Raw genomic sequence first — 14,716 nt, forward strand, 5'->3', positions numbered from 1 at the left:
CTGTTTTCATCGCAACATTACATCAGAGCTTTGGTGGCCAGCAGACCTTGATTTGAATCTGGCCTCTGACACTTCCTAGTCATGGGACCTCCGCGTTGTCATCCATAAAACGGGGACAATACACTCTAATTTCCGTTGTTCACACATGCAGTTATAAAATAAGAATGTGTAGGACACAAAAACCACAATCAATATGTAGTAAGCATTTAGCATCTGGTGCCCATCACCGTGTTAACCAATGAAATGAATGAGACCAGATGTAAAGCACTTCACAGAGGGACTGACACACAGCAGGACTCAACACTGACTGCTTCCCTTCCGACCATCCCCTACGTGGGCACTGGAGTGAGAAGTGAGGCACGTGAGCCCTTGCTCCCATCTCAGGATTCCTGCACCAAGTAGCTTGAGTTGCTTCTGGAGCACATTCCCTCCTCCCCACCATCAGGCTGCACTACTGTAGTCATTTCACAAAAAGATGGAATAAAATTCGAGGACAATTGAGTCGGTCTACGCTCCCACGATACTGCCATCTTTCATTCAGTCTAGTGCAATAGCGCCCTATCTACTTGTACCCCTTTTAAATCCCTACTCCACATGATGGCCAGAGCCATTATTTGGAAAATTGTTAAGCATACAAAAGGGTAAAAATGAAAAATAAAAATATTCCTCCCACCCCACCTCACCCCGCATCCTGTCCTCAGAAGTAGCACTGCTAAGAATTTCTTGTATACCTTTCCAGGAATGTTCAATTCCTATACCAGCATATACGTCTATATAGAAACAAGTTATACACACTGAAAACTGTCTGATCTTTGAAAAAAGTGTTGACCAACCATTTCACTTTCCTGCTAAGAGCCCCTCATTGAATTTCCATAGTTTCCGAACAAGGTCCAAAAGCTCTAACTCTGTGCACAAGACCCTGCATGCTCTGGTCCTTACCTCACGCTCCATCCTCATCTTAGGCCACACAAACTGCCTATGCACATGTTTCAGCCACTGGCTTTCTCTAAGCTCTTTGAATGTGTAGTGGTCCCTCCTACTTCTGAACCTTTGCACATACTCTTCCCTTTGCTTCAATGATCATCCCTTCACCCCAACAGTTAAAAGACATTTTATCCTTCAGATCCTAGCTGAAACTTCCTTTCATCTGGGAAAGCTTCCCTAATGCCCAGAACTAACTGGTCAAGGTCCCTATTACCGTGTTTGCCAGAAAATAAGACCTATCCAGACCATCAGCTCTAATGCATCTTCTGGAGCAAAAATTAATATAAGACCCAGTCTTATATTTTATTATATTATATTATATTATATTATATTATATTATATTATATTATATTGACCTGATCTTATAGTAAAATAAGACTGGGTAATATAACATAATACCAGGTCTTATATTAATTTTTGCTCCAAAAGACACATTAGAGCTGATGGTCCAGCTGGGTCTTATTTTCGGGGAAACACAGTAAGCACTATACTGTGATGGAATCATGAATATCCCATTACCTTCATGGGAATGCATTGATTAGAAACAAGCCACAGTTCCCGCCATACTCATGGGGAGAGGACACACAAAGGCATGAACACAGAAGGCAGGAATGTTGGGGCCACAGGAAAGATGGTCTAAAGTCAAGGTCGTACAACTAGCAAGTAGTAGAGCCAGTCACAAATCTAAATCTTTCTGACCCCAAACCCTGTGTTTAGATTCTAATCTCAGCTATACCTCTAACGACCGAGGTTATCTTACAGAAATTTAACTCCATCAGTCCTAGCCTCCACACTAGACAAAGAAGTAGCTGTATCCAAATGATCTTTCTGGTGGCTTTCAATGTCAATTTGCTGTGATTCCATAATCAGCAAATACAGAGGGCAGGCATGGTTGAGGGACCCCGCCTTCCATTCCTCGCACTCAGGAAGTGGGAGTGGTCCTCTCTCTGTGTCACACTAGGGACCCACCAACTATTTTAATGTTACCTTTGCTTTTTTCCAGTGTCATCTATGCCATTGTGATCCGAACCATTTGGATCAAAAGCAAAGGCTGTGAGATGGTGATTTCCAACTGCTCAGGTAAGTAAGTTTCCAACATGCATTACCTAACTCTTGGCTAATTTGGCCTCTGCAGAGGTTTTCTTCTCGCAAATGTCAGCTTGGGCTCTGGCTATAACGTGCCTGCTCTGTTAAATCAGGCCCAGCAGGCATCTCGAACCACCAAAGGCTGTCCCGGGCAGGCTCTGCCTTCTCCACCTGGCCTCCCTAAAAACTGGGGTTTTGGGTCCGGCCAAGCTGTAGCAGCAGAGTCTCTCCAAGCAGCCCTAGAGCCAGGATTTTGGGGTGGCCCCAGTGTCTCAGGCCTGGCTGTGAAGCACCCTGGAGGACTCTGGGATGAAAAGAGAGGACTGTCTGAGGAAATCACCATACATTCAGCAAGAGGACACACATTTCTGTTGGGCTTGAGTTCACAGACGGAGAAAACTGCCATCTCTCCAGAGAACAGTCCTAAACCAATCAAAGCATGGGTCATGCTTTCCCCACTGTCCCAACACTCCAGCTCCCACCAGACTGAGCCTGAGATCACCGCTATAACCTTCCCCAGTTTTGTTTCAGTAAACCTCAGTGCAGACCACCTACGCAGCCGGTCCTGAGACTTGGAGGCCTAAAGCTTTCTCGTCGCTCTGCTCCTGGTCCAATGGGCCATGGAATCTACCTCATTCTCCTTGAGCTCATCTCTCACAGAAATGAACAGAGCAAATGTTGCTGGCAATTTGAGGTGTTAAAAGGTGTCTACATTCTATCAGCTACCCCACGACCCAAGGTATCTCCCACCACCCCTTTCTCACCAGCCTTTCACCACTGTGGTTGGGCCCCTGTCTCTTTCCAGTGTCTCCCATATCTCCCTGTTACTAGATTTTCTAGGTCCTGTACTCTTGGGTTCCCGTCCTCCAGTCTCTGAAATATTACACAGCCACATAGAGATCTGTTTTGCCATTGATATACAGTATGTCATTATCCCTCCCTAAACGTGGAAATTGCTACCATGAGTTTTCATTCTTTAATACAAATTTATAGCTCCATTATCCCTATTTTTCAGTTGTCTATATCCTTATATCACCATCAGTGACCCTGTTCTGGAATGAGCAGCAGACGGTACTCTCAAAAGCCCGTATACTCTCTGTATCTTATTCATAAATGGAACTCACTTATTTCCTGGCTGTCATTACAGCCAAGCAGCTCTGGAGTTGGCTGGTAAATAGAATCTCCAGTGGTGTGAGCACGCAAGGATTATTGCTCATCAACAAGGGGACATCAGCAATGATTAGTGTGAACAGAAGCTCTCTTTGTAAACACAGGCTGCAAAATTCAAGTCATCATTAGTTTAATAGCCACTCTTCTCACTGCCAAATATGTCTAGTTTCTCCCCCACAAAGGCTGACAGAAAGAAGGTAAAAAAAAGAACTATTTAATAAACGATTGGGAGACTCCCACAAACAAGTGTGGAGAACAAGAGGTAGAGAAGATGCGGTTTCCAAACTTGTGCATTGTTGTCTTCCGTAAACGAGCATGCTCTTGATGCCCAGGGGTATCTATCTGTTCCTATAAAATAGAAGATTAATTGTATGGGGGCAGGAGTTGGGGGAGGGGCACCCATGAGCTAGACAAAGTGTAACATATCTGGATAACTCTGTCTGGCCATTATGACTTAGAAGATATGAGGTGATTCATACTATATCCAAATTGCATGTTTCAAATTAAATGAGGTAGAATGAGGTAGAGCAAAAAGCTTTGGATGAGGAAAGATTTGAGTCCTGTTGACTTCTAGCTAAATCAATGTAAGATAAGCCCATTAACTGCCCTGAGCACTTTTCTTCCTCAGTACATGGGGGTAAAATAGCCTCAATGTAAACAACGACATTTAGCAAAAACTATAAAGAACTTCATGAAAAAATATAACGACATACATAAATGAATCTTGCAACATGTTCGTGGACAGTAAGACTCAACAGCATAAAGATGTCAGTTCTCCCCAACTGATCCACAATCCCAATCAAAAGTGAAATGGGACATTTTATTGAGCTTGACAAGCCCATTTAAAAATATATACAAGAATTTCAAGAACCAAGAATAGCTGAGACACTCCTGGAGACGTAGAATGAGAGAGGAGAGGTTTACTGTACTAAATATTAAGGTTTATCACAAAGTCAGAGAGATTAATAGGGTGTGGTATTGACACAATACAGTAGACAAATAAAAAGTAAAACAGCCCCAAAACAGACCTACACATATATGAGAACTTGGTATATGTTGGAAGATCATAGGGAAAGAGATGAAATTTGATCTTTACCTCGATTCACAGACAAAACAAATTCCAGGTGAATTAGAGACTTAAGTGTGAAATGTTTCTCTTTTAAAATTTTTTTAAAGACAATGTAGGGTGATATCTTTATGACACTGGGGTAAGGAACATTTCTTAACCAAGGTAAAAGATACCTTAAATCAGAAAAGAAATGATGGATAAATTTGACTCTGTTAATATGTATAAGGTCAAGCAAACCACAAAGTGGGAGAAACTATGTGCAACACATATACCTGGGAAAAGATTAGTATCTATATGTGAAGTCCTAAGAATCAATTTAAAGAGAATTTTTTAAAAGATAAATAGAAAGAATAAATGAGTAAGACAAAGGCATTTCACAGAAGGGGAAAGAGTGACGGCCAAAAGTAAGATTCTCAGCCTCCCTGATAATCAGGAAAGTACACATTTAAATCTCAGTTAGATACAATTTTCTACCCCAGGATTAATAAAAATTTTAAAGTCTGATAGTTCTAAGTCTTGACAAAGATGTAAAGCTCATGGTTTATTTGGCAATTATTATTTCTCAAAAACGTAGTAGGCTTCTGATATTTGCTTCCAGTCAGTTTCATGTGCCAGCAACCGTATCCAAAAAGTCTTCCATAATATAATTCTCAGGTCTGACTTGTTCTTTGCGTCCTCACTCAATCTGTGTCTCAGCTTAATGGAAGCTAGCTTACAGCCATCAGAAGTAGTAGGTGGGAGGCCACATCCTTAGTCTGCTCTTTGCCTCAGGAATGATTCATAACGGGTCTTTGCTGGCTAAAACTTTTCAATGTTACAGCTTAATTTGGGGACCACAGCCAGCGTCATTGTCATTATGTATGTACATGTGTTTCCTATTGGTTTTATTTCTCTGGAGAGCCCTGAGTAGTACACCGACCCTGTGCTTTGGGCTTTAGGCTCAGTAGGCACAGATTCTGCCTTCCCAGGCATCCTATGTGACCCTTCTACCAAATGCATCTCTAGTGTCCCAGCTTCCAGTATCAGTTTTCTTGCCACCTGCTGCCTGCCCACTAGACCAATGCCACATGTTTTAGGTTTTATGACAGCACTGCTTATGAGGTACCAATTTCTGCTTCAGTTAAGGAAACACTAGCAGCTACAACAGAGAAACCCTAAAATACAGTAGTCCTAACAAAACAGAAGTTTGTTTCTTGCTTAATTAAAGTCCTTTGCTTAATTAAAGGTCAAAGGACACTGCTCCACACAGTCATTCAGAAACTCAAGCAGATAGAGACTGTGCCACGTAAAACAGATGACTACTTAGGAACCCCTCAGCATCCAGCAGGCAGGGTGGGGAGAAGAGAGGATGGAGGATTTCTCAGGTGGTTTATCTGAGTCAGGCCTGGGACTGGTATACATGGATTCTTCCCATGTTCCTATAGGCAGAATTTAGTCACATGACTACACCCTGCTGAACGGGAGGCTGGGAAATGTAGTCTAGCTCTGTGCTCCAAGGGGAAAAGGAAAGGATTTGAGGAGCAGCTAACATGTCTCTGCCACAATTATTTGAGGCCTGTCAGGGTTCCTGGTTCCCCCTGAGCTGAGGAGCTGAAGAACGGAAAAGGCTGTGAGTTAGGTCATACCGCCTCATATCTAGCTGTGACCTCTGGTTGGCTAGAGAGTCAAAAAAAAAAAAAACTTAAGGAAGGAAGTAGTCAAAGGCCCTTAGTTAAGCAGATGAGACAAATGTGCTAAAAATATTTAACATTTGGGTTATATTTGTAGATAAGCCATCATGGATCGGAAATCAAACATGAATTTCAAGCTTCAAAAATTTTAGAAACCAGGCATAACTTCTAAAAATATGTTTAACTTTATAAACCAAACAAGTTCCCAACATATGAAAACTATGTATTTGAAAACATCACTAAGTAGACTTCCTTGTTGACAAATAACCTGCACTTATTATGGGTCCACGGATGGCGCCCCCAGCCCGCCAGGAATCAATTCGGCCTTATTTTTAAATCCAGGATAACGACTGCTCCCCCTTCAGGTGCTCACAAGAAGAATGGCTTCCCTGTGCCTCCGCAAGGGGCCTGGAATGTGAGGAAGGAGAGCAGGAACTGGCCGCTTGGAGACTAATTTCCAGCGTGCCCCTCCCCCCACCCCCCCAGGGACGCATACTTGAACTAAAACAGCCTCAGGCAGATGAGTGCGCAGCTTCCAGTCCTGAATCTAATGGACCCGCTGCCTCTCGGCTCCTCCAGCTATTAATGCACAATGACGGCTGAATTTAACTGCTTTTCACTCCAGCTCAGTGCCAAGGCCCGGGCAGAAATAATCCTTTTATCTCCCAATAAAGGAGAATTACGGGCATTTTGTAGCTCGCCTGTCTTTGAAGAGTCATCTTTAGAAGCTGGAGGCTTTGCATTTCCTAGAGTGGTCAGATTAAAGACGCGTTTCACTGATCTCATTGAGAGATTGAAGGGCAGGTGGTTCATCAAATTGTCACCCAGTTGCCCTGTGGAAAGTACTGCAAGTGTCCATTTTAAGCAGATTTCAGACATTTCACAAATGTCATTCTCGAGAACTTTTCTGAAAAACCAACTAAGTCTTCAGAGCCACACAGTTTAGGAGCAGCTGATACTCCAGCAAATGGGATGGATGTAATTTGATACCTATAATTTGTGAATTTGGGCACCACGGAATTTACGATCCGGTCCAAGGGGAAGTTTGTGGGGGAGAGGAGATAAATTGGAGGAGCAAAATTCTTGAGTAGGCAGATAGGGTTGGGATTCAGGCTCCAGTGAACATGTGGAACCACGGTGGTGCCCACTGAGCCCCCATCAGTGGACCTAGCTGGACATGCATGGGGCTGGCATCCTATCCATGCTTCCCTCACTAAGGTGTGCTCTGGGGCAGGGGTGCATCATCCATCCAGAGGAAGGGCACCCTTTCCCAGTTTTCACAAAGGCACCATATGAGCTGGCAGAAGCCCTGACAGTAAAAACTCTTCCACTGCGTCAAGGGACCCTGCGTCCAGTGTCTCCATCCCAAGCGTGGCATCTATCCGCTCCTTTTACTAAGAGCTATTGCACTGAATTCTGCCCATCCGAATCAACCTTTATTTTTAGCACTTCTTGACTAGAAAGAGGTTTATATTAATTCATTCAACAGATATGAATCACTCATTAAGTTTAGAGGATAAGGCTATAGGAATGAAAAAAAATTCTTTTCTCCATCTGATATTCTAATGGATTTTTATATTTGCCCCTTAAGTGATTACCAGCAAACAATAGCCCACGTTGGATTAAATTTATACCCAGGCTCCTATTTGGGACAGGTTTTAGTTTTTGTTTTAATTTCCCTGGTTTGAGCTTCTGTTGAGAGTGGAGTTTCAGAGTTAGATGAATGAGTTAGTCTGGAGTAACCATTCTATGAAAATGGTTTTGCCCTAGGTTGCTGAAGCAACCAGGTGGGTGTCCCAGCATCGCCCCCTGTGGTCACATGGCTACCTCCAGCTTCAGTTGATTCAGGGCCTCCAGCCAACCTCTTGAGAGAGTCCGGATGTCCCAATACATTTGCATTTTATATTAATCTGCAAATAGAACAGTTTCCAACATCCAGCGCAGAGCCATCTTTACTCTGAAAATATCCAAGGTGGCCCTCCGGGGCATAGGGAAGCAGGACATAAGGGGCCCTGTGACAGCTGGGGACTAACTTCCATGTTCGAACTGGCAGAAACAGCCCTTCGTTTTACCATTCCCTTTTTGTATCTGCAGATGGAAAGCTGTGCACCAGTTACAACAGAGGGCTCATCTCAAAGGCAAAAATCAAGGCCATCAAGTACAGCATGGTCATCATTCTCGGTAGGGACACCTCTCCTGGTGTTGCAGAACTGAGTGGACATTCCAAACGCAAACTTGTACCCGGGACCTGGTGGTGGAGAGCCCATCGGAGGAAGGAACTTTTCTAGGGGCACTTTTACCTCTGTCTGATTGGAGAGGAGTCTATGGAACTTAGTCTATTTGTGCCTCCGTCAAAGGATGACATTTGTTTCCTAATTCCTCTCTTTATCAATATAGTTGTCCACCAAGGCCCTGGGGTGGATAATTTGGAGAAAATCTGATTATTAGCTGAAGCTGATGGTCACTGTCACCTGCTGACACTATTGCTTTCTTTAAGACATTGTCTCCCTCAGGGCTGAAGTTCATGACTAAAAGGGGGACAGAAGTGGCATCCCATTTCTTCTGGGTATTTAATTTCAAGGTCACTCTAAATTCCTCCATAACGGATGCCTTCTCTTCTCTCTCACGCTCCTGTCTTCTCCCTGTTTCTTTTCCTTTCTTTCTACTCTTAAGACCCATTAAGTCACCTCATCTCAGAAAATAAGGTTATTTCTAGAGCACCTAATATGTGTCAGATTGGAGTGTGTTCTTTGTTATTCTCAAACCTTCCGAACTTCCTCTCCATGAGTCCCCCTCAGCTAATGACCTTGAGTCTTATTTCACTGGAAAAATACAAGTACACAGACTAGAACATCCTCCTTCTCCTGCCTTCACCTGCGCCGATGGGAAGCGTCTCTGTCGTGTGCTCTGTCTTTTCTCTGACTTCTGTGGATAAACTGGCACTGCTTCTTTCTATGTCCAAAATGTTCACTGGAGCCTGAATCCCAACCCTATCTGCCTACTCAAGAATTTTGCTCCTCCAATTTATCTCCTCTCCCCCACAAACTTCCCCCTGGACCGGATCGTATGCACATTCAATAGCTTTATCATAACAGCTCTCACCATGAACTCTAGTAACAGACCCACCTCACCACTCCCTTCTCCAGCACACGTCCTCCTTCTGTCTGCCTTCAGCTGGGGGCCTGGCTCACCCCCTCACATCATTTCTTTCCCAGCAATGCCACTTCCTTACAAAGGTCTTCTGACTGGTCTGAAATAGCCCTCCTGTAGCCATTACCCTGCTTTATTTTTTTTCTTATTCCTACTTCCATCTGACATTCTCGGATATATATTGATCTGCTTATTGTCTGTCTCCCCCGCTGGAGTCATAATTCCGTGAGAGCCAAGACTTGTACTTTTGTGTTCCTTACAATATATCACCAAGGCCTTAATAGGGCCCCCATATTCTGGGTGCTTAATTAATATTTGGTGAAGGAAGGAATGAATGAGGATATGCAAAAGGAAGGGGGTTTGTGTGATTTCTTTTGTATGTGGCTCAAATACTACCCCTCCCTACCTCTCATGTGACCCTTGGGAGGTCTGAGAAAGCATAGCCCTCCTGTTAGCTGCCTCTCAAGTTACCAAAACAGCTATTCTCACCGTTTGAAAACACAACAGCAAAATGCCAAACAGACCACACGTGGTGTGACTTAGCCAGGAGAATATAGGCACAAAACAACACTGTAGGCAGACCTGGGGATAAAGCACAGATGACCCACCAGGGCTCAAAAGCCTATCCCAGAAGCTTCTGAAGTAAATCAAACACTCCCTTGCCTTCCCAATCAGAAGCACAGACCCACATCCACTGAAGTCTCACTCAGGAAGCATATCTTATACGTGTGTTCCAGAGCCAACATAACCTTTCTTAATGAGGAACCACATGCCCAGGACTTGGGGTCCTTTAAGTCAGAGAGGAGGGAAACCCCGCAAGAGCGTCAGCCCAAGCAGACCAAAACAGCCCTTTCTGTAACAAATATTGTGCAATGCCTCTCTACCATCCTGAAACAGAATGTATGCATAATACTATTGACCTCACATAATTCTTAAACAATCAATATGTAATAATATAAAGGAGGAATAGAAAGAAAATAATTTATAATAAAATAATACAGAGTTCAGTGTGCACATACTTGGGCAAAGCTACCCTGGGAGAATAACGAAGCAGTCAGCTAGATGTCGCAATGGTTACCAATGAAAACCAATACAGGTGTGTTTTCATGGAAACATAAAAAATTAAGCAGATTGCTGTCGGTGATTTGATTTTTCTGAGCAGGTGAACAAACCCTGCTAATGTTCCAAATTAAACAAAGTAATCATTCCTCATTTGCAAGGGAACTGCATTTCTAGAAAAGTCTATATTTATTAAAAATATTTGCATTCCTATGTAAAATAGACTGTGATCATTACAAATAGAGTTTTTTGGGTTTTTTTGCTATGTAAATGTCCAGGTGGGAATTCAAAGGATGCATGGGACATGGGTGGGACCGCCCTGCATCACACAAGGGAGCTGGCCTCACTGGATAAACCAGAGCCACACCCCCAACAAACACACCTTCAAATACATAAACACACAGATTTTCAAAATGCTCCCAAAAGGCAATTTTGCCCTTCCATGCTCAGAAGTTCCCAAGCTTTCAACAGAGTCACAACCATGATCAAATCGGACCTCCCTTTACAGATAGAGAAGCTCCAGGAAATGTCTGGTTTGGAAATGTATCTGTGGGATGTATTTGTGTGCATGTGTATGTCTTTAAGTAAATATGACACGAATGTTCACACACCCAGCTATTTTACACCTTTCTGAGCGATCCCGGGTGCTAAGCAACCTCCTAGCTGAGGCTCTAGTCAGGGCCCAGGCAGAGCGCCCCTGGTTCTGGCCCGCCATGGTGTCCCTGACTCTCTCCTCCCCAGCCTTCATCTGCTGTTGGAGTCCGTACTTCCTCTTCGACATGCTGGACAATTTCAGCTTCCTTCCAGATACCAAGGAGCGCTTCTATGCCTCTGTGATCATTCAGAACCTGCCGACCTTGAACAGTGCTATCAACCCTCTCATCTACTGCATCTTCAGCAGCTCCATGTGGAGCAGGTAAGGGTCACTGCTGCCTGGGTCACACACGCCGACACCCACTGCGCTGGGACTCCAATGTGTGTCTTCCTCATTCCAGAGCTCCCCAGCAGGTCAGACATGAGACACTTCAGGGCCAGAAAGGTCCTGCTAGTTTAACAAAGGCAAACCCAGGCCCAGGCTGTGGCCCGTGCTCTTTCTCTTGAACCACCTTCTATAGCAACTGTCTCAATCAGGCACACATAGATCTTTCTTTTGTTCAGAGAATTGCCTCAATACGATGCTGTAGTGATAGCAAGACATGGACCATTCTTACCACCTTCCAGATAAATAAAGGCTCATGACGCTAAGTGACACTAGTAGTGAGGGTATAGAAATAATTATAACAGAGATGACATTAGATCCCACTTGCACAGCTCCATCCTTTTGCTGTTTTTCAGCTGTGTTCCTGAACAAGCCACAGGAAGTAAGTGGAGAGTGCTCGCTTCGGCAGCACATATACTAAAATAGGAAGTAAGTGGAGAAATCCATAGGAAATAGAATAATAGAACGGTTTAAAGCTTGGGTTTGACCCCGTGGCTGAGGTCCAAATCCTGCCAATGTGGATTCATAGCTACCTATGACCTTGGACAAGTTATTTAACATCATAAATCTCAGTTTGCACACCTGTAAAATGGGGCTAATAGCAGTGCCTACCTCTTGGCCAGTGATGTCTGTTCAACAGGCTCTCGTATTGACTAGTGGGAATGAGGGCTATGATTAGTGGGGAAGTGGGGGTATTGCATGGAAAGTGCTTAGCACAGTGTCTGACCCTTAATTCATTTGCCATAACTATTATCTCTGAATGTTCTTATTTCCCTTTTCATTAAATCAAATTATTTTCCCTCCCTGTTTTATTCTTTCTCTAGGAAGCAAAGATCACGGGAGTCCAAAATGACGTGCCGGGAGAGAATTGAGAGGCACGAGATGCAGGTTCTGTCTACGCCAGAATTCATCTAGATCCCGGGGCAGAGGTAGTGCTAAGCTGAGCCCATCCGCTCTCCTGGGTCCCCCTCACCACCTTGTACATGGCGTGTACATGGGGCCTGAACCAACTTCTTCACCATGCTCCTTTCATGTCTTGGGGGATGCACAAAGCAAACATCCTCATACGTGTGTATCCCCTGCATCAGCAAATATTGGCCAATATGAGATCACCCACTGTTCATGCAGCAGGGAAGTTGTCTCCTCCTTCCCACTGGTCAGCACCGGAACCCTGTGGACAGAGACATCACTGGCCCAGGGGCCAAGCTTGAGCAACCAGAGAGGACTAAAAGAAGCATGGCTGTACATGAGTCTTCTAATTGCAATTTAAGATGTAAATAAAAGGCTTACAGAGGACTAGATTCCCCCGCACCCAGCCCAGCCTTGGATTGGAGGTTCAGTAGTTGTAGCCAAGAAGATATTTGTCCTTGAAATGCCAACGAATGCATTTCCAGGCATTGGGATTTAGTGTCTCCTCTGCAGATGGCCTTGGTTTGCAGATTGGTGTGTTGGCAGCAGCCATCTTCACAGTCCCATTGTATCAACAAACAAGTTGACACACAACTGCTGGCTCTTCAGAGAAAAGTCAAAGTTAAGGGGTACTTTCTCTGATAGTGCTAAAGAAATAGTGCTAAAGTATCATGGGTGTCAAACCTGCAGTCTGCGAGTTGCAGAGTTGGGACCTGGATCTTATGTGTCTTTGAGGCTCTCTGAAGGCCTCTCTCTTTGCTTTCAACATTTGGACCACTCTGGGCTCATTCCTCACACTTCAGGGACACTCTCCCCTATGATTTCTCTGAACCCTCTCTTTACTGGGGAGCTGAATTCCTTTGGCTTTTTCCAGGCATGATGTTTCTGTAAGCTCTTTTTCGTTTTTGCATATCGCTGGCTGCCATGGTCTATCTAACATCTAGGCCAGGAAGTGCTGGTAGGGCTATTTTAACAAGTCTAAAGTTTGGTATTTATAAGCATAATCCAAGTGAAATACGACAAAATGTTTTCTAGTCATTTTTTTACCATCGGATTTTTCCATAAGTGGAAATGGAATAATTTAATTTGATTATATATACATCCCCACCCACAGCTCTGGGATGCGTGTGAGCTTCTTATTTTTAGCTTCACATACATTCTTGACATTAAAATCTCCTTGGCAAAATCCTTCTTCCCAGAATTATTCTGAGCTCAACTTTTTTTTTTTTTTGGTCTACTGCTAGTGGAGTCATTAAAATGTGCAGTATATTTTCCCAGCACTCTATTCCTTATTATGGCATCAACCCAGAGACTGTGGCATGTTAAGGCCACAGAGGCATTTTTTCCCCCCATAAACTCTTTTCAATTCCATGTGGCCTAAGGGAATGTATCTCTTTAGATAGAAATCAGACTCCTCCGTCACTATCTTCCTGAGAATTAATTTCTAATCTAAGGAGCCTGAATGATCTAGTTTCATGTCTGCACAACAATTTTGAGAACTGCCTCCCTTTCTATCCAGTCACTTAAACATGGGTACAACTGGAAGCTTCGAGTAGTTGAGAAGTAGTTTTCAACATTTCACTTTAAATCAAGATGAGCCACAGAGGACCCACAGAATCATTGCTAAAATAGCTGCCTGCATGGGAGCCAATTAACAGCAAAATCTGGCGGGTGTCCTAGACGGTAACACAGGAGGTTTGGGTTCTCTTGACAGAAGGTTTCAATCTCTGTCAAGTTCTGGTCTGCAAAAGACATTACATGCCTACCTCATCCATCAATAGATTCTGAAAGTTAAGGAGAGAGTCAAGTGAGGGGCTTTGTTCTCTTAAAAACTGTGAATGTGATTTTGTAGTTGTAATGCTGTGTCTCCCATTCCCCAGGACGACTGGAGATCAGTAAGATCATGGGACAGGTTGCTACAGGATAAGCTGCCATTAAAATGAAACTTGCTATATATTGATGTGGATTCTGGAATCCTCATTTGCATGTATTTGCTGAGCTTGGTGAAACATGATTTAAACCTTATGAAAGAACACTGGCAATCACTAGTCTCATGACTTTGATAAATCATTTAATGTTTCTGGGCATCAGTTGTCTCATCTGTAAGATGGAAACAGAGTAAGGCTGCAGCACAGGTCATGTGGTTTCTTTACAGATACAAGTCCTGAGATTCAAATGGCTTACATTATATCCAGAGAGTCAGAACTTCTGGAATTCTTTCCCCAGGGGATCCATGGCTCAGTGACTCAACCCTGAGTCATTTACCCTTTAGACGTTGTGTGTAATGGCTTATGTGATGTCAGAGGGGTAGTAGATTGGGAGAGGGAGGGTATCACTTTGTGAGGGGTGTAAATAATAAATGTCTAACTAGTACATTGTTTTATACACCTGACACTAATAAAATAAATAAACAAATAATAATAAAAAAAAAGAAGTTATAACTTCCACATCCTTCACTATGAAGCCATAGAAACATCATTTCCCAATCGCGAAATGCAGTTTGAGCTCTGGAGAAAATGAGAAGCTTAGTGCTGTGATGTCACTATTTGTAGCATTGGATGCCAAGAGAGTCAGCAGGGTGATGTAAAATAAAGATGCTCACTTCCCACACCAAGGTGTCAAAGAGGTCTCTGGTTACGT

The 14,716-nt window shown here is 43.5% G+C and overlaps 1 protein-coding gene across 2 annotated transcripts in view; it reads left to right on the forward strand.

The window, feature by feature from the left end:
* Positions 1–14,396, forward strand: part of NPSR1 (neuropeptide S receptor 1) — a 106,233-nt gene extending 91,837 nt beyond the window's left edge. For both annotated transcript variants that reach the window (XM_019726369.2, XM_074340988.1), the window contains exons 6-9: positions 1,988–2,064; positions 8,074–8,160; positions 10,930–11,104; positions 11,992–14,396. In XM_019726369.2, coding sequence (XP_019581928.1) covers positions 1,988–2,064; positions 8,074–8,160; positions 10,930–11,104; positions 11,992–12,082 — 430 coding nt within the window. In that variant the 3' untranslated portion in view covers positions 12,083–14,396. The remainder of the gene's footprint in view (positions 1–1,987; positions 2,065–8,073; positions 8,161–10,929; positions 11,105–11,991) is intronic.
* The last annotated feature ends 320 nt before the right edge of the window (positions 14,397–14,716 follow it).

The sequence above is a fragment of the Rhinolophus sinicus genome, linkage group LG09 (assembly GCF_036562045.2).
Source record: "Rhinolophus sinicus isolate RSC01 linkage group LG09, ASM3656204v1, whole genome shotgun sequence".
NCBI classification, from domain to species: Eukaryota; Metazoa; Chordata; class Mammalia; order Chiroptera; family Rhinolophidae; genus Rhinolophus; species Rhinolophus sinicus.